At 40.0% G+C, this 22,456-nt stretch overlaps 1 protein-coding gene across 1 annotated transcript in view; it reads left to right on the top strand.

The window, feature by feature from the left end:
* The first annotated feature begins 7,633 nt into the window (after nt 1-7,633).
* The window catches only part of FRMD3 (FERM domain containing 3), a 151,637-nt gene continuing 136,814 nt past the window's right edge, over nt 7,634-22,456 (top strand). Inside the window, exon 1 of the mRNA XM_056848723.1 lies at nt 7,634-7,791. Coding sequence (XP_056704701.1) covers nt 7,642-7,791 — 150 coding nt within the window. The 5' untranslated portion in view covers nt 7,634-7,641. The remainder of the gene's footprint in view (nt 7,792-22,456) is intronic.

The following is a 22,456-nucleotide window of genomic DNA, read 5'->3' as shown; positions in this document are numbered from 1 at the left end:
TATGTATGTTCCTTTGATATTAAAACCTAAGATTATATACAAAGATAATGATGGGAGCATCCTGTTGATAGAAATTGTAAGTGGGTTTCAAAAGATATTGTTAGTGGGTATTTATGCACCTAATACAAACAAAAAATATTTTATGATAACTTGGCATCAATATTAGCTGAATATGCTAAAGAAAAAATGATTTGGATGGGAGATTTTAATGGAGTGATGGAACCTAAGTTGGACAGATCTGCAAAAAAAAGGGGGGGAATTGTGAGGGCAAATTACCTGGTATTTTTAATCATCTTATAGATCTATGGGAAATGTTTGATATATGGAGACTGGTAAACGGTAACAAAAAGGGATATACTTATTTTTCATCCAGACATCTTACTCATTCAAGAATATATATGTTATGGCTCTCTAAAGGAATTCCAAATCTGTCTGAAAATCCGGAGATCTTACCCAAGATATTATCAGATCATAATGCTGTTTCAATTAGAATTAAGATAGGCAGCAAGAGAAATAAACCATGGTCTATAAATGAATTTTTATTAAAATATAAAAAAGTAGATAAATTAAAAATAGATATACAAAATTATTTTTTAGAGAATGTAGATAAGGAAATTTCAGATGAAGTAGTATGGGACTCTGGTAAAGCAGTATTTAGAGGACTTTTGATTCAGCAAAATACAAGATGGTATAAAGAGAGGGAGGCACAAAAGAGGAGGATATTAGAAGAAATTAAATTGGGAGAAAGACAGCTAAGAAAATTACAAGATAAATCATTCAAACAAGAACAGATAGCTAAGTTTAAAAAGTTACAATATCAATATGAATTTTTAATAACTTCAGAAATAGAGAAAAAATATTGTTTTACAGACAAAGATTTTTTGAACATGCCAATAAACCGGGTAAACTATTAGCTTGGCAGCTTAAAAATAAAAAGAAGAAATTGCCAATATTAAAAATTAAGAAAGAGGGTAAAATAACAACAGATAAACAAAAAATTATGGAAAAAATTTATAGATTATTATTCAAGTTTATATAGTCAAAATTTTGTTTCAGAGAAGGAAATGGATGTTTATTTAAATCAATTCGATTGGGAGGGCATATCGCAAGAGAATAGGGAATTATTGGATTCTACAATAACTATGGAGGAAGTAAAAAACGCTATAGGAAAAAGTAAATTAAATAAATCTCCAGGAGCAGATGGATTCACAGCATTTTATTATAAAACTTTTATAGAACAATTATCTCCACATTTACTGAAGGTGATGAACAATTGCTTGCAGAATGGATCCATACCACAAACCTGGAAACAAGCAAATATTGTATTAATACCAAAACCAAACTCGGACTTATTGGATGTCAAAAATTACAGGCCTATCTCATTATTGAATAATGACTATAAACGTTTTGTAACTATTTTAGCAACTAGATTAAAAATAGTATTAAACCAGATTATGCACGAGGATCAAGCTAGATTTCTCCCAGGTAGATTGATTAGCCAAAATGTTAGAATAGTAATAGATCTTTTAGAATATGCAGAATCTGTTATTACTCCTATAGCAATGATATTTTTAGATGCAGAAAAGCGTTTGATAATGTAAATTGGAAATTTATGAAAAAATATTAGCGTATATGGGTTTTGGAGAAAACTTTAAGTTAACTATTGGAAATATTTACACTTATCAATCAGCTAGGTTGTTGATTAATGGTATTTTAACATCACAATTTGAAATTCAAAAGGGCACTTGATAAGGTTGCCCTCTTTCACCGTTGTTTATTTTAGTGTTAGAAGTTTTATTGAAAAAGATTAGATATACTCCAGATATAATAGGATTTCAATTTGGGAGAAATCATATTAAAGTTAAAGTTTATGCAGATGATATAGTATGCTTTTTGACTGATCCGATTAACCAAATTTGTAACTGGAATAAAACGGTGGAGGTTTATGGAAAACTGGCAGGATTTAAGATAAATAAAAATAAAACTAAATTATTGGTTAAAAATATGACTCTTTTGCAGCAGCAAGACTTATAAAAAAGACTGGCTTTTCTATTGAATATAAAATAAAATATTTGGGTATATGGGTAACCTCAAGCAATCTTAATTTATTCAAAAATAATTATATTAAGCTATGGCAACAAATTCTTATAGACTTAAAAAATTGGGAAAAAATACCCCTATCATTATGGGGTAGAATTCCGGTAATTAAAAGGATGGTATTATCTAAGATGCTTTTTTCTTGTTTCAAAATTTACCAATTATAAAGGGGATTTAAATATTTAAAACTTGGAAAAAAGATATTTTAAAATTTTATGGGGTAAAGAAAGACACAGAATAGCATAAAATAATTTAATTGAATTAAAAGAAACAGGAGGTCTGGGGTTACCAGATCTTAGAATGTATTATGAAGCATGTTGTTTTGTATGGTTAAAGACCTGGATTTTGTTAGAGAATTCCAAAATATTAGAAATAGAAGGTTTTAACTTACGTTTTGAATGGCATGCATATTTTTGGTATGAAAAATATGGCATGCATATTTTTGGTATGAACAAACACTTTAATTTTCATATTATTAGATTCGGTCTATTTCAAATATGGAAAAAATATAAAAGGTTTTTGGAAAATAAAACACCGGGTTGGATTAATCCAGTAGAAGCATTTATGAAAAGAGGGACACAACTAAATTTAGATATGGATATTTATAGAGAAATTATGGACTTTAAAGAAGGAGAATGGGCCCTAAAAAGTAGAGAAGAACTTAAAATTACTGGTTCATGTATTATAAACTAAAAGATATATTTAATAAAGATGTTAGTTGGATTTAATAAAAATAAATCTAAATTAGAAAATATAATAATTAGGGGAAACAAAGGACTGATAGGTAGGATATATAGGTTATTAACTGAAGTAAATTTAGAGCAAGAAAGGATTAAACCAGTAATGGTGAAATGGATGAAAGAGCTAGGATATAATATTGATTTGGAGATATGGGAAAATTTATGGAAGAAAGAATTTAAATTTACAATCACTAATTAAATTACAGAAAACCTATATAAAATGTTTTATAGATGGTACATAACTCCTGTGATGATAAGTAAAATGAAAAAAGGAGATACGGATTTATGTTGGAAATGTGGTAAGGAAAGAGGAACATTTATGCATGCATGGTGGATATGTAAAAAAATTAAACAATTTTGGAAAAAGTAATAAGAGAAACTAATAATTTGATTAATATTAGAATAAAAAGGAATCCCACATTTTGTTTATTGGGGATTCCACAAGATAAAATGGACAAAAATGATAAGGTCATATGTCAATACAGTTTTGCTGCTGCAAGAATCATAATAGCAAAAGTTTGGAAGCAAGTAAATAAACCTTCAATTAACGACTGGAGAGAGAAATTATGGATGTATATGAGCATGGCCAAACTAACAGAATTCCTACATGGAAAAGATATAGAAGAATTAAAAAAAATATGGGCGAAGGCCATATTGGGATAAACTGGTGAAAACAAATTTTACTATTTTAGCTAATGAGTTATAGAAACAAGGTTTATATTTTTCTGTTAATGTTAACGTTGTAATTTGTAATTTATTACTGTATATGTTTGTTTTGTTTTGTTTTATGTTTTATATTTTATGTTATAAAAATTATATTAAAAAAAGATAATGTTCTTATGACATTAGAAAACTTCAAAGAGGGAGAAGTTATTATGGAAGCAGACCTCAATATTATTAATAACCCTCATTTAGATATGTCTAAAATCACAAACAAAAAACGTAGTTCTCCAACTGAGCTGGGAAACAATACATCAAAATTAGCCGTAACACTTTGATATGATTGATTTGTGGAGAGTCCACAATCCCAATTGCAGAGATTACACTTATTATTCCTCACAATTTGAGACATACACTAGAATTGATTATATCTTGATTTCAAAAAAAATATTACCTCTATTCAACTCAACAAAGATAGGACTTAAGTTATGGACTGATCACCACTGGGTTGAAACCACAATAAAAAAATCCCAAAACCAATATAAAAAATTATAATTGGTCTCTCAACAGAAATTTACTGACAGACAGCTCTATTGCAAAAGAAATCGAACTTGAAATAAAAAATTATCTAGACTGCAATTGGAATTGTGGAGTAGCTCCGCCAATAACTTGGGACGCCCTTAAAGCTGTATTGAGGGGAAAATTCATTGCCATGGCCTCAGCAGTAAAAAAAAAAAAAAAAACCAGATTAGACAAAACATCACAACTACTATTATTAATCTAGAACATCTTCATAAGCAAATGGGAAGTAAATCTATGTATAAAAAATTATTAACAGAAAGGAAAAAACTCGAACTCTTGGAATCCTCCCAAATTCAAAAAAACATATTATTTATGAAGCAGTGCTATTGGCACTCTGGCCCTAAATCATAAAAAACTTTGGCCTGGAGAACTCAACAGAAATTAAACAAAAGATTGGTGTGTTCCATCAAAGATGAAAAGGGCCATACACATACGGATTCTAACTCTATTATAAAATTATTACACACATTCTATTCAAAATTATACTCTTCCCATAGGCCAAACACTCAACAAATTGAGAACTATCTAAATACAATAGATTATACCAATCGCTTATCGGCTTACCACCAAAAACTCCTAGATCAACCCATAACCCCCCAAGAAGTTTTAGATACTATTAAAAAAATAAAAATTAACAAGGCGCCTGGAATTGACGGCTTTCCATCAGAATTTTACAAAAAAAATTCTCATTTACTCGCTTCTCCTTTTACAGAAATTTGCAATATGGTAATGGAAAGGGCAATAACTCCCCCCTCCTGGTCGGAATATGCCACAATTTTAATACTAAAGCCAGGAAAAGACCTCTCAAATCCATCCTCATACAGGCCCATTTCTGTTTTAAACCAAGATTCAAAAATTTTTGCATCAATTTTAACATCCAGACTGAACAAGTTTATAGGCAACTATATCAATACAGACCAATCAGGCTTCATCCCCCAGAGGCAAATAAACAATATCAGGAAAACCTTGAATATCATTAAATATAGCAAAAGCTTAAAAACTGATTCGGTCATTATTTCTTTAGATATTGAAAAAGCGTTTGACTCTGTAGAAACTAATTACTTAATTCTTTTATTAGAGAAAATACAATTTGGGCCAAAATTTATGCAAACAATCAAAGCAAGTTACACTCACCCCACTACTAAAATAAAAGTTAATGGCTTGACTTCAGAATCAATCAGACTACACAGAGGAACTAGACAAGGGTGCCCCTTGTCTCCATTATCGTTTGCATTAGCAATTGAGCCCCTTGCCCATCACATTAGAACTAATTAAAAAATTGTCGAAGGCTTTCACGGTCAGAGTTCATTGGTTCTTGTAGGTTATCCGGGCTGTGTAACCGTGGTCTTGGAATTTTCTTTCCTGACGTTTCGCCAGCAACTGTGGCAGGCATCTTCAGAGGAGTAACACTGACAGAGACACTGTCCTTCAGTGTTACTACTCTGAAGATGCCTGCCACAGTTGCTGGCGAAACGTCAGGAAAGAAAATTCCAAGACCACGGTTACACAGCCCGGATAACCTACAAGAACCAATTAAAAAATTGAAGGTATTAGTGTAGGAAACAGGATATACAAATTGTCACTGTTTGCAGACGATATGGTTCTTTATATCACAGAAACCTGCTCATCACTCCCCTTTGTGGATGAAACATTGGGCATTTTGCCAGTATTTCAGGTTTAAAAATTAACAAAAATGAAAGTAACTGCGCCTGTATTGCATGTTTATATGATAAGGGCGATTAATTCAACTCCCCCTTATTTTCTATGCTGTCCTTTGCCTATGACACCTAGGGAGGTGTGTGCTAGACTGTTTCTTTTCATCTGTATTTTATTTTCTGATTCTTTCCCACAGGTTGGTAAGGTAAGAGCTGGCTTTTCACAAGATGAAGCCATGACCCTGTTCTTCTCAGCCTCATTTGGGTGCCAAAGGAGGCGCCAAGGAACTAATATGATCAAGATTTACATCCTGCACTTGGCAGAACAAGGCATTTTTAGGAACTGGGAAAGACCAGCCCCCACAACTGCCAAACATATTGTGTGTAATTTCTGTCCAACTGTGATTTGAGTACGAGAGTAACTGGGTAAGAGAAGGGTGGGGGAAAGAGAGACGAAGAAATGGTGGGTGGAGAAGGAAAAGTGAATGGCAGAAGAGGGAAAAGGTACAAATGAGGGGAAAGCGTTGTAAATAAGAGGCTAAAAGAAGAAACGGATAAGATGCAGGAGGAAAGGGGTACAGCAGAAGAGACAAAGGAATAGGAGTCAAGGGAGAAAAAGGCCAAACCAAGGGATGGAAATCCGAGGGGGCACAGTGGACACAAAGTTAAAGGGAAATGGTACAAAGGGGGAAGTGGAAAAGAGAATGAACACTTACAGCCTATCCGAGGCCAGTGGAAGAAAGGAAGTGAAGGTGGGAAGGAAAAGGAGCAGACTGAGGCGAGGAAATGAGAATAAGAGAGTGCCCAAACGACTATGGCCATTTATGCCTGGGAGGTGTTTGCCTTGGATTTGCTGCTTTCTAGATGCGCATTTTCCCCATCCGAGTTCTCAAAACTCTGCATTTTATCCTTTCATAGACTGCAGATCGTACTATGCCAAGAAAGGTATTTGCAATTTGAATTTGAAACTCTGCACGGGGGCTTACTTTTGAGTCCTGAGAATCTGGATGGGAAAACCCGCGCCTCTACAGAGCAGGAAACCCCAGGCAAAACCTCCCAGGCAGAAATGGCCTGTGAGGAAAAAGCGGGGGGGGGGGGGGAGAAGAGGAAGGAAAGGAGCGCTGGGCGAAGGCAAGAGAATGGGAGGCAAAGAGATAGGATAAGAACAGGTTAATTAAAATAACACTGGGATTAGTTCCGTTAGCAAAAGTTTATACAATTTATTTTTAGATGGAAGAGGGAGAGGGGGGAGTCATTTTATTGTTAAATTAGTGATGTTACTTGTTTTTTTTTTAATTACTATTATTTTTAGTATTGGATACTGTTTTTATGTTGATATGTTAAATGAAGAAAATAATTAAAAAAAAAAGAGAGAACGGGAGGCAAAGCGAATGAGGGAAGGGCAACGACAGCAGCAAAGGAGGGGGATGAGGGGGGGCGCGTGCTGCTGCTGCTGAGGGAAGAGCAGCCGTTGACGCAGCAGCAGGAGCCGAGCCCCCCGCCCAGCCCCGTCAGCCCGCCTCAGGCCCTCCTACCCCTCCTCCTCGTCGGCGTCTGGAGCGCGCCAGGGCCGCGCGCGCCCGGCTTGAGCGTAGCGGCGGCCCCCTTTAGGCGGAGACTGGCGCTGTCTTGGGGGACGAAGGGAAAAGCAGGCGCCTGGGCAGCGAGGAGAGCCGCCGCCGCCGCCGCCTCGGCATGAGGTTCGCCCAGCAACAGCAGCGGGAGCCGCCGCCGCCCCCTCGCGGCTGAGTGGCTTTGCCGCCTGGTGAGGCAGGCAGGCAGGCGAGCAGGCAGGCGGGCGGGCGGGTCGCTCCTCCTCCTCCTCCTCCTCCTCGGCTTTCTCCCGGCGAGGCGGGCCGAGGCAGCCGGGCTGGGCTGGTGGCCGGCCCTCCCCAGGACCGCGGTGCATGTTCTCTCCCTGCGAGTGCGTGAGGCGAGGCGGCCGGAGGACGGCGGAAATGATCCGGTTCCGCAGCTCGAGCATCAGGTCTCTGAGCCAGGAGATGAAATGCACCGTCCGGCTGCTGGACGACTCCGAGATCTCCTGCCACATCCAGGTGCGTCGGTCCGGCGGGGCGCCGCCTCCCTAGGCATTGCTTCCCTTTGACAGTAAACCCACCCCCCTTTGCAAAAATAAAAAAAAGGATGCTGCCTGGTTGGTGCGCCTCAATCCCCACCAACACGCTTCCTGTGCATGCGTTGGCATCCCTGCTGCATTTGTGCCAGTCCTTTCCCCTCCTGCTGTGCCCCATCTGCCCATTTCTCTTACACGCATGCACCCACGTTCTGCCAGGTGCACTCACTGTTGTGAGAAGTTGTTTACAGGCAAAGAGTGAATCTGAGCAAGGCTACATGGTTACCACAAGGTGTGTGAGTGTGTAAGGGGGGGGTGTTGAAGGCTGATGCAGAGCTTGCAAGGGAAAGGATGGATCAAGCAGACTGGGCTGTGCTGGAAACCAAGAAAGTTCACTAAAAGGGCCTAGCGCAACAAATGCACAGTTCCTGCGCATTAGTTGTATTAGATCCAGATGGCTTTCTTCCAAAAAAGCCCTTCTGTATTACAGATATCATATTTTCTCAGCGCTCATGTTGGAAGATATTGTTGCGAGGAAAATAGGATGCTTTCCTAGCTAGGACAGCTATTGTGATTTGGAGTACAGTCTAAAATGTGGTTCTGCATGGCCAGGACTCTATTGGTTAGTGCCTATGAGATCATTGATACTAGAGAGAACTTTCTTTCCGTATGCCCACAATTACTGTTGTTTGGTTTCTTTTTATAAAATATGGAGATTTCATGTATCAAACTGGATTATATTCTAACCTAGACAGTATGAATGATTTGGAGCAGCAAATCAACCTATGGACAGCTAGGATTTTCTTTAAAGACGAATGTTTCTTTTCTGTATAATTTAAATGCACGAGCACTTATGTAGCCGTTTAACAGAGAGAAAAAAGGGGGGAATTAAACACCACAGACTGAAGTGTTCTGCTAAAAAGCAGAATAAAGTCAAACTGGGCTGCGCTGAAAACAAGTTTCAAGTTTATTGTGTACAATGATGGATTCTTGCTGTTTTTGCCACCTCTTCAGTGATTTTGTGGAAAAATGGGATATTGCTATGGCAAGTAGAATTCCAAGAGGCTAGTGGAGGGTTGGAAGTGAAGGGGGCTTATATATTTCCTAGGCTTTTTGTGCCACTGACCTCACCCAGCTGTGAGGACAGTTTGGGTGATTGTCTTGCTGCACAGAAGGCGTTAGGAAGTCTCTCAATATCCCCTTATGGTATAATTAGGCATTTTTAGTACAATCGTTTGTCTCACCTTTCTTACTTGTATTTACATTTTGCATCATTATGTTGCTTGAGAAGGCTGGCAGCTTTATGCAGCAGCCCTTCCACCTGCCTGTTATTTTTTGCTATCTAGGACCAAAACTCCTTCCAGCATTTGAACAAGGAGTTAGAGCACCATCATTGCAGCCCTTACTGTTTTTTGTTACTGAACGAAAGTATGTAATTAGAATTGTCATCCAATCAAAGATATTCTAGTTGATGAATAATATGCTGCTTAACACAGTAACTCGTTAATTGATTAAATTTTAAATAAATGTTCATATTTTTCATGCCTTTAAAACAGGCCCCATTTTGAGATATTGAAGGAAGTGTAATTAACAAAAGTTATCACACATTGTTAGTAAGAAAGTCTCTTTAATTTTTAATATTAGTTTTCTCTTACAGTAATGCACAAGAACAAAAACATCCTCAACAAGTAACCAGTTCACTTATTAATACCTATGGCCTGTTAATCAACAAAGAACTATAGTTGATTAATTTGCCAGTTAAATGCGCAAAAGCTTTCAGTTTGGGAAATAATGTGTATTAAATGTATACTCTCTTAAGCATATTTGGTAGGCTGTGGGGGTTACCACGTTATGTTTTCCCAGCAATGTATTAAGAGTTTGAAAATGTTATAAAAAACATCGCTTTAAAAGGGTTTTTGGATGCAGCGGCTAATAAATGATTGGAAGACGTCTTCACAGCTAAAGGGGCCAAACAAAGTGCGAACAGTATTTTTTATAACATTTTCAAACTCTTAATACATCGCTGGAATACATAATGCGGTAACGCCCTGTGTCATGTTTAAATGCCTCTTGGGCAATAAAATTAAGGATCTTTGTTTTTAACTGTCAAGAATTTTGTTCTAGTAAATTGAGAAGTTAACAAACCCCAGTGATTTTTGTCTTGAGGGTTTGTGCTAAACTTCAAGAAATAAGATGGTATTTTATTCCGCATGCGGGGGCGGGGGGGGGGGGAGAAGTAGAGCTTCACTGAACCAGCAAGCACTTTACAGCCACTTTTGACCATGATGGTATCAAGAAACTGCTTTTCTGTCTTAAGAAAACTTTCATGTAATGGATGCGTATTGCAGAAATTATGTTTTGTTAGATCTCCAAAGGAAATGCACATAAAATAATTACCGGTAGGTAGATTTTTTATATATAGATTATTGATTATGTTAAATAAGTAGAATGCATCTACGATAACGTTTAAGGTTGTTACAACAAGTGGACAGTTGAAACAGAACAAATACATTTATGCTACTGAAGAAAGTAGTTTGAAATAAACGGTTATTCTTTTGATTGGTCCCAGACATTATGAAATGCCAAATAGGTAAAGCAATAGATACATTATTCTAACTTTTCTTCATGCAAGTATATGCCAACATCTAAATTGCACATATTTTTTTCATTGGGCAAAATAGAAATAATCTGATTTTATAAATAACTAGTTATAAGTATTAGGTATATATAGTAATTTCATTCACTCAGCAACTTCGGAGGAGGGATACTAATTGTATTAATCTAAGAAGCGGATGCAAAAAATTATGGCACTATCCTGCTCTTTGCATGTGGAGCAGGGCATTGCTAGGTTCTCTCATTACTAGTTGGTAGCGAAGGAGGCCTGCTAACTCAGTAGACACTGCAAGGTAATGAAGTGGGTGAGCTGGCCTGCAGAGTCGGGACAACCAGGCCAAGGTACCTCCTCTCCTGCATCACCCCACAGGTTCTGGTAAGTGTTCAAGGCAGCCTTGATCCTCTTGGATACTGATCAGCCATGCAGGCCTAGCAATGGCCGTCCCCTCACGAACCAAATACCAGTAAATTGGACTGCCATGCTCCAGCTGTGTGGATCTGCTGTGTTTTCCAGGCAGGAGCAGTCTTGCTCTTGGCTACCCTACTGGGGTATGGGGTCCTTGCCCTGCTATGCCAAGCCTGCCCAGGTATGGTAATATATACAAGCATGCCTCAGATATATTGCAGGTTTGGTTCCAGACCACCGCAATAAAGCAAATATTACAATAAAGCGAATCATACAAATCTTTTGGTTTCCCAGTGCATATAAAAGTAATGTTTACACTGTCTATTAAGTGTGCAATAGCATTTTGTCTAAAAAATGTACTGTAATAATAATGAAAAAGTTTGAACTATTGTGAGAATTACCAAAATGTGACATAGAGACACAAAGTGAGCACATGCTGTTGGAAAAATGGCACCTATAGATTTGCTTGAAAACGCATTATCTGCGAAGCACAATAAAACGAAGCACAATAAAATGTATGCCTGTACATATGGTGTGGTAGATGCTGTGCTTCTACATTTCTCTACACTTGGGGCTAGATTGAGGTACACATGCATCACTGGTCACATCTGATGTACCTTTCAGTGCATCTATTATATGTACCAGGTAGCGTGCAAATCGTGCTCTTAGTGTTGTGAAGTTTGTGCTAATCTAATGGAGGAGAGTGTAAGTGTGATGATCTCTGAACACTTTGCATCACTTTTATTCAATATTAAACCAATTTAGGTTTATTCCTACAGTCAGAACTGCTTAAATTCAGACTGTATTTTAAGAAGGCTTTGCATCACTGTCCTATAGTTGCCTTATGGGTTATTTCTCTCTCTCTCTCTCTGAATAATGTGTACATGCTTTTTGCATGTTATTTGTGTTTATTTATACTCATGTTGCAGAATAACAGGAACACATCAAAGTTTGCGTTCTCTTTATTAGAAATCTTTCACTGCACCCAAATCCTTGTGGCTAGAAAAATGAAACTAGAGTGAATTAAGAGTTGTGTTGCACAGTACTTTTACCTATGCGCATACCAAAACTCATGCTAAAAACAGATGATATGAGTTCTTCTACAAAATCACTCACCTACATGGCAACAGTGAGGATTTTTTTTGATCCCGACAAATAAATCCTTTGAGGGCAAGATGACATATGTAATAATGAGCCCAACTCCTGTTGTTTAGAAATAACTAAAATAAAAACTACATTTCAGGAATTGTGTAGTTAGTATAAGGTCTCATTCCCCTAGGAATTATTGTTACAGGTAATATTGTGATGGGACTAGACTTTTCAGCTTCCTGATATAAAATAATGGTTGGCTACCAAGCACAGACCTTGGGTAGATATGTCTTCAGTCTTGCTTCACATGACCAACAAATTGCTTAGGAACTATCTGAAATTGCATCTGCATTGCGGCTGCTCTACTCAGTGAGCCACTTTTCTAAGTGGTTCATGATACAAATCATCTGCCATCTGTGTCAGTGATACTGCAGAACATTCCTGTTGGTGGTTTGCAAAGCATGGAGAAGACTTCATGATAACAGCTGATCCTTGTGTCAGTTGCATTACATAAACACCCTCCATATAGATGTGATTTCACTCACTCTCCATGTTGCTAATTTTTTGTATGAAATAGGCCTCACTTCTTTGTATTAGGTTGCATTTATCTTGTCCTTGATACTAAATGAGATGGAAACCCCTAAATGTTTCTGTCCTGTCAGTGATTAAATGACAGAAGGTTATTTAAGCATCTAAAACCATTCACGTTCCTCATATCTACTGGCCTGTGTGGAGTCATGTTAGGGTACTTCTTAATATTCTGTAGTAGAGGAAAACACTTACCGTATATACTCATGTATAAGCCGACCCGCGTATAAGCCGAGGTGCCTAATTTTACCCCCCAAATGGGGAAAAATTAGGCACCCGTGTATAAGCCGAGGGTCGGCTTACACAATGCCCCTGCCCCAGGTCGCCCTCCCGCCCGGCCTCCCAGGCCCTCCAGACCCACCCCGACCCCAGTGCCACCCCTTCCCGGGCCCTCCACACCCACCCTGACCCCAGCGCCACCCTAGGGGGGAGGGAGAAGAGCCCCTGAACCCCTTACTCACCGGGAGGACAAGGCCCGCTGATCAGCTGGAGGTGGCTGCAGGGAAGGCACGCAGGCTGGAGGCGGCAGCGGGGCCCTGCCTGAGCGCAGGCAGGCCCTGCAGGCCTCTCCCAGGCCGCAGAGAAGGCGCGGGGGGGCGGGGGGGGGCGACGGGGCCTGCCTGCACTCAGGCAGGCCCTGCAGGCCTCTCCCAGGCCGCAGAGAAGGCGCGGGGGGGCGGGGGGGGGCGACGGGGCCTGCCTGCACTCAGGCAGGCCCTGCAGGCCTCTCCCAGGCCGCAGAGAAGGCGCGGGGGGGCGGGGGGGGGCGGTGGGGCCTGCCTGCACTCAGGCAGGCCCTGCAGACCTCTCCCAGGCCGCAGAGAAGGCGCGGGGGGGCGGGGGAGGGCGGCGGGGCCTGCCTGCACTCAGGCAGGCCCTGCAGGCCTCTCCCAGGCCGCAGAGAAGGCGTGCGGGATGGCGGCGGCAGCGGTGGTAAGTTCCCCCTCCCTCTATCCCTCCTCCCTCCTCCCCCCTCTCCTCGCCTACCGTATTGACCCGCGTATAAGCCGAGTTGGCTTTTTTCAGCCTTTTTTTTGGGCTGAAAAACTCGGCTTATACGCGAGTATATTCAGTATGCTTTTGGAGGTCCTTGTTTGCTTAACTCTAGATACATCTGTCCCATTTGGACCAAATTCTTAGATGATTGTGCTATGCCACATCATGGATTGACATGTGTTCACAAACAGACTGCCAAGAGAGTCCATGAATATGAAATTTGCCTCAAGGTTTTTAGAACAAAAAGAAATAGGAGGGAGTGTCTCTGGGACACTATATATAAATCAATAGTTCTTTAATAATGGAACACTGTAGAGATGATTTCATGACTTAAATGAGTGAGTGAGCATGATGCTGTTTAATACAGCATGAGTGGAAAAATAAAATAGTATCTAAATATAGTACTTCAAACCATATTTTTCAGCTGTGTGTGCTTGACATTGCATAAGGCTGTGAGCAAAGTCACATTTATTCACATGAACTGACAATTTGCCCTTTGGGATTCTGGAAGCCAGGAAGGAGCACATTTACTGAAAAGAGAATAGCAAATAACCTGCTTGCTACTCAGTGCAAACTCTAAATTAAGTATACCTGTGTGTGTGCTACTTAGATCCGTGGGCTACTAAATATAGATGTTACTTCACTATCACAAAGTCAAGCGCGCAACACCTATGAAGTGTAATATTACATAATATAATATTTAGATTTCATAATGTAGTGTTCTTTAGGTCAAAATATCCTGAAATACCCAGAGTGCTTTCAGATGCCTTTAAAAGCATCTGCAGCAGTCTAGAACCAGCCCTATGTCATACTTCTAAATTTTTCTTTGACAGTTCTAACAAAAATCAGAACAAGGTACTTCTTGCTTTTCTGCTGTGTAATTTAGCATTTTATTTTAATAATCAGTCAATGAAATAGATAAACTGCCTCTTCTTTGTATCCCATACCATTATGGTAATGCATGCCAGGCTCCATGGAGACTATTTATTATATATGGTATAGTAGCCTACCCGCCTTGGTGGCTCTTTGGGAGCAGAAAGGTGGGGTTAAAAAAAGTCTTGTAACTAAATAAGTAAATAGCTTTAGTTACAAAGGTGTTTTAGAAGCATATCAAATCAAAATTGTGAATTATTAAATATACCAGAAAGAACGTGTGTGTGTGTGTGTGTGTGTAAAGTGCCGTCAAGTCGCAGCCGACTTATGGCGACCCCTTTTTGGGGTTTTCATGGCAACAGACTAACAGAGGTGGTTTAGAAAGAACATAGCTGGCTAGATTTTCCTATTTATCAAAAAGTAGCAGTAGTTTGCTTTCCCCCCCATGCACATTTTATGGTGTTCCTGTGAAAGTAACAACTAGCACTGGAATGTTAATGTTCTTTTAAAATTGTTTTTCAGTCACTCAGAAGGAAGTAGTACCAGTGTTAGGTGATAAGGATTCCCTTTGTGGAATATGAGGTCACAGTTATTGAGTGGGCTGAAGAATGTCGAATATGAATCATGCAATTACAGATTCTGGCCAGCTGATTACTTGACAGTAGTGCCATCATGGAGGTCATCAAGTGGCCTGGGGCTATGTTTGGAATGGCAAAGTTCAAAATTCAATATGTTGTATTTTTTCAGCCTTGAGACTTGATGATTAAAAATTAGATAAACAGTAGGAGTGGCAGTGGAAAGAATCAAGACTCAGGGGCAAGACTATTCTTTAATGACATTTCCCCCCTGTTTTTAATTTATTTGCTAAGCCTCTTTGGGATTGAGCTACTTTGGAGCATTATTGAGGAAAACTGCAGTGGCACAGCAGAAAGGTAGACAAGTAGAATGAAAAATAACCTAACATTATAATGGGCACAGTCTGTAACATGCAGACTCTTTGTAAAAGATGGTTGACCTGCTTGACCACACACAAAGCTAAATGGATTGCAGTGGCAGTTTAAAGGACAATAGTAAAGGATGGTCGCTTAAACCTAGATTGGGTTTTAGATCCTTATCTTTTTGTCAAGTTGGCTGATATATGGTGAGTGCAAAACAGGAGCAAAACACATAAATTATTAATTCTAGTTTATATTTAAAAATACATTCCTTCACTAATTAGTTACAGTACTATATGAATCTTAATTCACATGAACACATGAAGCTACTTTATACTGAATCAGACCCCTGGTCCATCAAAGTCAGTATTGTCTACTCAGACCAGCAGCGGCTCTCCAGGGTCTGAGGATGAGGTCTTTCACATCACCTGCTTGCCTAGTCCCTTTAACCCGAGATGCCAGGGATTGAACCTGGGGACCTTCTGCATGCCAAGCAGATGCTCTACCACTGAGCCACGCTGGATTACAAATATGTTCATGATGGCTGGAGAAGAGCCATTTAATGTATCACATTTGAATCCAGCCCTTCTTCCAGGGACTAAGGGTAGCATAAATGGGGACATAATGGATCTCATCTGATCTTCCTTTGGTATCAGATCTTCCTTTGGTACAGAAAGTAGGTACCAGGAGGGAAGGTTGAACATGCTTAGGATGTAAACAGGACAACGTCCCTGACATTGCCAATTGTCTGCCATTGCCAGAGTTGCAGCAGCATTAGGCTAGTATGACTATGACTTCAGGCACCAGCACAGAATTGGCACTGTGTGGTGCTGGCCTTATCTCTAGATATATGTGAGTATATCTTCAGTTTTAAGGCTACCTTGCAATTCTAAGCTACCCAGAGTTGGGGCTTAGGGTAGCATTGTAAAAACCATACAGTGCAATCCTAAGGGCGTGTGTGAAAGGGTTTTGAAGGTGGTGTGACCCCCGTGCCAGCCACTTGTGCCATCCAAATGGGCACTTATGCTGGTGCAGGGCCACTTATGCCAGTGCTGGGGAGCGGTGGGGCAGTGCTACACATGGGCGCCGGCACAGCCTTGGCGGCAGCATTCCTCCAGTGCGGGGTCGCACCTAATGGCTAGTCAGTGAAAGCCTGTTTGCACCTGCAAGCATTAAAGAGAATTCAAACCACACTCTGTAGACACAACTAGCTTAAATTTATGTACCTCAGCCAGGTTTCTCTTTGGACAATCTGGAAATCAGCTGTGTTGCTGATCTGTTCTTTAAAAACAACATGTAAATAAATAAATCTTACTTGTTATTTACATACAGCTATTGCCTCAGGGATCTCTGAGTTCTTCTTGCTCTTCACAAAACTTATATCACAGCAGCAAATCCCAAGTCTTTGCACTTTCTACCTTAATAACATCTTGTAACAGGATGTGTGTGTGGGGGAGTTTACAGTTCTAAATATACCTGGTTCCCCAAAATCATAAGAGGCTGTGTGGGTCCCCTCAGTTTGTAGAAATCCTGTCACAGTGAGCCCTAGTGGTACTTGCTTGACTGTTGAGGCCAATGGTGTGGAAGAAGGTTATAGGAATTACTTACTGTCTTCCAGACCTAGGCAGCTGTCAGATGGATCCAAAGCTGCTGGCTGCACCCACTGGGCTCAGCTTGCTCCTTGTGTGTCTGACCAAGAACACCAGTATTTTCACAGTGAAGACACTGCATTTCTTTTGACACTCAGCTTAGAAAAGTTCCTTACCTTATTGTTTCTTCTTAAATGAAAACTAAGATTACCAAAGTTAGACAAGAAGAAATTTCCTTCCTCTCTCCTATGGGGTATAATAGCAGATGTAGGGGTATTTACATCTGGAAATGATGGGGGAAAGGATTAGCACCCATCTGCAGTGCTGTGACCCTGTGACCACTATACAAAGAACCCCAAGTTAAACAGGTTTTGCATTGTTGGAGTCAAATTCTCATTTTCTTGACTGCTTTCATTGTTGACAATGTGTTAATGTCTGCATGGCTATTGTTTCATATGAAGTTTAATTAGTATATCATATTAGGGAGAGGAAAGATTTTTCTTTGTTGTAAAAGCACAGCTTAGCTACCATCACTACATTATAAAGGAGCTTCTTATGGAGTTGGGCAGGGATACTAGCACTCACATTGTAAATGAAAAGAAGCCATACGGAGGTAAGTTTTCCTCCCAGTATTTCATACTTTTGCTCCAGAATATCTGGATGGTAGGGCAATCCTGCCACAGATGGTGAAATGATTCAGTCTGCCTGCATCTTCTCCAATGTGTGTGTGTGTGTGTGGGGGGCGGTTAATGTTTTTTTTTTTTTTTAATATTATTGCAAGCAGTCTGGCAGGTGTTCTTAGATGAGTGGTTTAGCAGCTTGTACTGGCAATTCTTTATAGTTATGCAGATCAATGCTTTGGCCTTCACCATCTAGATCTTGTTCCTCATCTAGTTTCTCACCCAGAATTGCTATCTATGTCAATATGAAGCTTGGATTTTCTGCTATATTTACTGAATGAAAGTTTTCTTTGATGTATTTTGGATACAGAATTTGAGGGCAAATTGAAGTCAGTGTAAAAAACACTCAAGTGTAATTAGAGAAAAGAACATGGTTTGTGAGATCCTTTTTGTTGACAACAAAGTTTTTTAAAAATAACACCCCCCCCATCATAGCTCATTTTTGCAATGCTTTTATGAAAGCTAGAATGAACTTTACAAAGCTAGAAGGGCAGCCATGAAGGAGCTAGAAAAGATTCTGAAGTGTAAGGATGCGTCACTGGCCAACAAGATTAGGTTAATTCATGCCATCGTATTCCCTATTACTATGTATGGGTGTGAAAGCTGGACAATGAAGAAAGCTGACAGGAAGAAAGTAGACTCCTTTGAAATGTGGTATCCAGCTGAGGCCTCTCCCCTCCCCAAAACTTTCCCTTTTCAGACTCCACCCCAAAATTTCCAGGAATTGCCCAACCTGGAGCTGGCAACCCTAGCTAGGTCTGGCCCCAATGAGTCCTCCCTCAAAGGCCAAAACAGCCCTGGAAAGGACCCTGCCCACACTCCCTGCATTTTACTCACTAAAACCCAGCCTGGAATGATACGATTGCTTAGCAACAGCCATTGAGGGAATCCATTCGTTAAAGCTGCTGGTGCTTCTTTTATTATTTTGGGGGTTTTCAAACCCCAATGTATATTTTTAGCTTTCAGATTTTTCTGCAAACCAGGAGCATTTTTCAGGTTTGTAGAAAGATCTGTCTTGCCCGTTCACAGCTCCAATCACCGAATTTTGACTATCCTAAGATTTGGCCAACTTCGGTGCCAGCTGTGATTAGTCTTTGAGGCAAAGGTCAAATATAGGGCTATATTATAACAGAATCGTTGAGGCAGGCAAAAAAAAGGGGGGGGGACTGTGGATTATACCACAGATTATATTGACAGATTATCAGTTTGCTGCACATATTAACCTGTTATCATTTCATTGTTCTATACTAATGCAATACCATTTTTCTTCATTGTATGCACACACTGTATCATGCCTAATATGCCATGCTCATTCAGATGTTGGTAATCTTAGTCCTAGGACATTCAGTGTCTCCTCATATTGATTGTATCAACCTACAATGTGCTTATTTGATGTCTCTTTGTATGTGTAACCCACTGTATATGTGTAACCCTGTGTAACCCGCTTTTTACACTGTGTAACCCGCTTTGAGTCTCAGTGGGAAAGGTGGACTATAATTACGGTAAATGTGTGTGTGCTTTGCTGTCAAGTCACAGCTGACTTATGGCAACCCTGTAGGATTTTCAAGGCAAGAGATGTTCTGAGGCGGTTTGCCATTGACTGCCTTCCTGTTAAAAGCCTGATATTTCTTGGAGATCTCCCATCCAAATACTAGCCAGGGTCAGGGCTGAGGGTGTGTGACTGGTCTAAAGTCCCCCAGCAAGCATCTATGGCGCAAGTGGGGATTCAAACCTGGGTTTCCCAGGTCCTAGTCCAACACCTTAACCACAACACCATGCTGGCTCTCTACAGTACATAATTTCAGAAAACAAACAAACATATGCTGGGAGATGAACCCCACTGTGAAGAGATGCCTAAAGTTGACAACTTAAAATGTAAGTGAGAATGAAAGCACTGTGAAGGAAATCAAGAGGCCAGTAGCGCTCTAACTAGGAATGTAGTAAACTGCCATGGAAGACAAAGGGTTAAGGGATTATGCAGACAGCACAGCCGGCAAGAGATTTAGTGAATTTACATTTATCCGCAAATGATGTCAGAACCACAAGAAGAAAAACTGTGAGGTGTTGCAACGGTATGGTCATAGAAAGCAGGGTTGAGAACAAAGGAGGGACATATTAAAAGACTGTTGAGAACTCATGTTTTGGTAGATTTTATAAATTCATAGTTTGCCCTTCGTCTAAGGATTAGGCTTGGTCCAGAATTTTCTGATATGTCATATATATTTTTATGTGCATGCCTATAGCTTGCCTTTACTAATAAAATTTTTGACAGAAGTCTATACTTAAGGAAGGACTGATTAAGCTGAGATTGTATCCAGAACCATGAAGAAAAATCTTGGGCCTAGGAAAGAAAGTGTTATCCATTTATCCCCTGCTTCTTCTCATGAAACTAGAGTTGTCAACTCTGGTTTTGGAAATCCTGGAGATTTGGGGTGTGTGTGGAGAGACCTAAGTGGGGTATAATGCCATAGAGGCCACTCTCTAAAGCAGCTATTGCCTCTAGGAACTCTGGATCTCTCTCTTCTGGAGATCAGTTGTAATTCCGGAATATCTCCACGCCCCACCTGTAGGTTGGCAAGCTGCATGGAACTGGGGTTGCCAGCTTCTCTCTGAGAATGGGAGGTCTCCCTACTCTAGTTCCCTCTGCCAACTGCTGCTCCAAACCCCGCCCTCCTTAGGCTCCGCCCCAAAAATGGCCCACCGGTGGCGAAGAGGGGCCTGGCAAACCTAACTCTTGCTCTTTTCTAATCTCAATATAATGAAATTGTTGGACTTCGTAGGTGGCATTGTTACATTTCCTTAAATTTGTTGAAATACTATATTAAGCTCAATAAATGCTATTTCTTCATTACTTATCTCTTTTTTCCAGTGTTATAAACAATGTTACTATTAACCTCTGTCAGCCGGGCTAGGAGAAATCTTTCAGATCATTTTGGACTCCAGCTCTCTTTGTCTTGTACTGAAGTTGTTCCCTAAATGATTTATGCTTTCCCCATTTTTTTGTTCTTCTCAGTTTACTTGAAAATGCAAACCTTGTTTCCATTCTCAAAACATCGCTGGGTAATCATCTTTTTATGCTTCAGATATGAAACCTATTTTGATCTCCCAATTTTCCATTGCTTCTCATTTTGTGCTGAACAGAAGGAAGCATAACAGAATGACAGAATCATTAAAAAAGAGGTTGTTAATTATATTACTGATGATTTGATAAAGTGCATATTTATTTATTACGTCTCTCTCTTACCCTTCTTCCATGGTGCTTAGAATAGTGTTCATAATTTCTCCCACACCCCATTTTATACTCACAGCTTTGTGGAATAGGTTGGTCTGAGAGATAGTTAAGTGATTTGAGGTCACCCCATGACCTTGACTGAGTGGCTGTATTAAATGGTAACTTGCTGCTGTTATGATAGTTGTAACAGTTTAATTGTTCTGTAGAGTTTGTGTAGCTTGGTCTAACTGGATTTTCCTGTGTGGACAAAATAATCCCTTTGCAATTGATAATCCCATTGTGTAACAATTAGAGTTGCCAACCGCCAGGTACTTAGCAAACAAAGAAACAGCTTCAAACTGCAAAACAATACAAGTTTGTATTAAACAACAAATAATCATGCACCATACATATGGTACAACAAACATGGACAATGTCCAGCCAAGTGAATTCTGTATACAATTGAAGCCACCGCAGGGAATATTTACAGTCCTGGGCTTGAGAGCATCTTTTCTCTTCAAGAGGTAAGGTAATAAGTCAATGCTACAGAAGTCCGGTTCACTTTCTGTTTCGGCTTATGTCAGCCTTCCTCAGGGGCTCACAATTGTTGAAGCTGCGGATGGAGAAATTCTTTCCTGTAACAGGATTAGTAATATCTTTTATTGTCAGCATAAACCTGCAACTCTGACAGGAACCACATTTAAAGTTGCCGTTTGGTAAGTGAGAAGCCATAACTTTTGGGGGCGCATTGTGTACCAACATGTCCCTTAAGGATCTTGTGCGCTTGTATGCGATACGGGGTGGTAAATTACATCCAGGCAGATGTTGCACAAGATGCCAATGTTTGTAAATTACCTGTTTAATCAAAGGAGACATTGAAGTGTATTGTAATACACAAGTTAACCGGGCATCTCTTGAACTGTTAGCTTCCAAAAATAACTCATTTCTAGGTTTTTGTTGGGCTCTGAGTTTGGCCTTTTCTATTACATGTCCAGGATAACCACATTGCACCAACGCTTTCTCATACTTCCATACCGATGATTTATAATCAAGGGCATCGGAAGAATTTCTTTTTAGCCGCAAGAACTGGCTAAACGGCAAGTTGTTCTTTAAGTGAAGCGGGTGGAAAGAACTATAGTGTAGTAGCGTATTCCATGCCATAGGTTTGGTGTAGGGACGGACTCCTAATGTGCCGTCTATTCTCTTATGTACGGTAACATCGAGGAACGGAATGGCTGTATCGCTGTATTCCCCACTGAGGGAAATATTAGAGTCCTGAGTGTTAATCCAATCCTTAAACTCATGAAGACTCTGCTGGTTAGTCATAATCAGAAATAAATCATCCACATACCTAAAATATGAAATAATATTCTCACTGAATGGATTGTTGTTTAATATATGCGCATGCTCGAAAGTCACCATATAAATGTTGGCTATCGATGGAGCGCATGCGCTGCCCATTGCAACCTGTTGCAATTGCTCTCCAGACAACCAAGATCAGTCCCCCTGGAAAAAATGGGTGCTTTGGAGTGTGGACTCTATGGCATTATACCCTGCTGAGGTCCCTCCCCTCCCCAAACCCACCCTCCTCAGTCTCCACTCCCAAAATCTCCAGGTATTTCCCCACCCAGAGCTAGCAACCATAGTTTAGGATTACACTTCCAGTCT

Source organism: Euleptes europaea, chromosome 4 (genome assembly GCF_029931775.1).
Source record: "Euleptes europaea isolate rEulEur1 chromosome 4, rEulEur1.hap1, whole genome shotgun sequence".
NCBI lineage: Eukaryota > Metazoa > Chordata > Lepidosauria > Squamata > Sphaerodactylidae > Euleptes > Euleptes europaea.
Note: the sequence above shows the minus strand (reverse complement) of the source record. Positions and strands in the feature narration are given on the sequence as shown.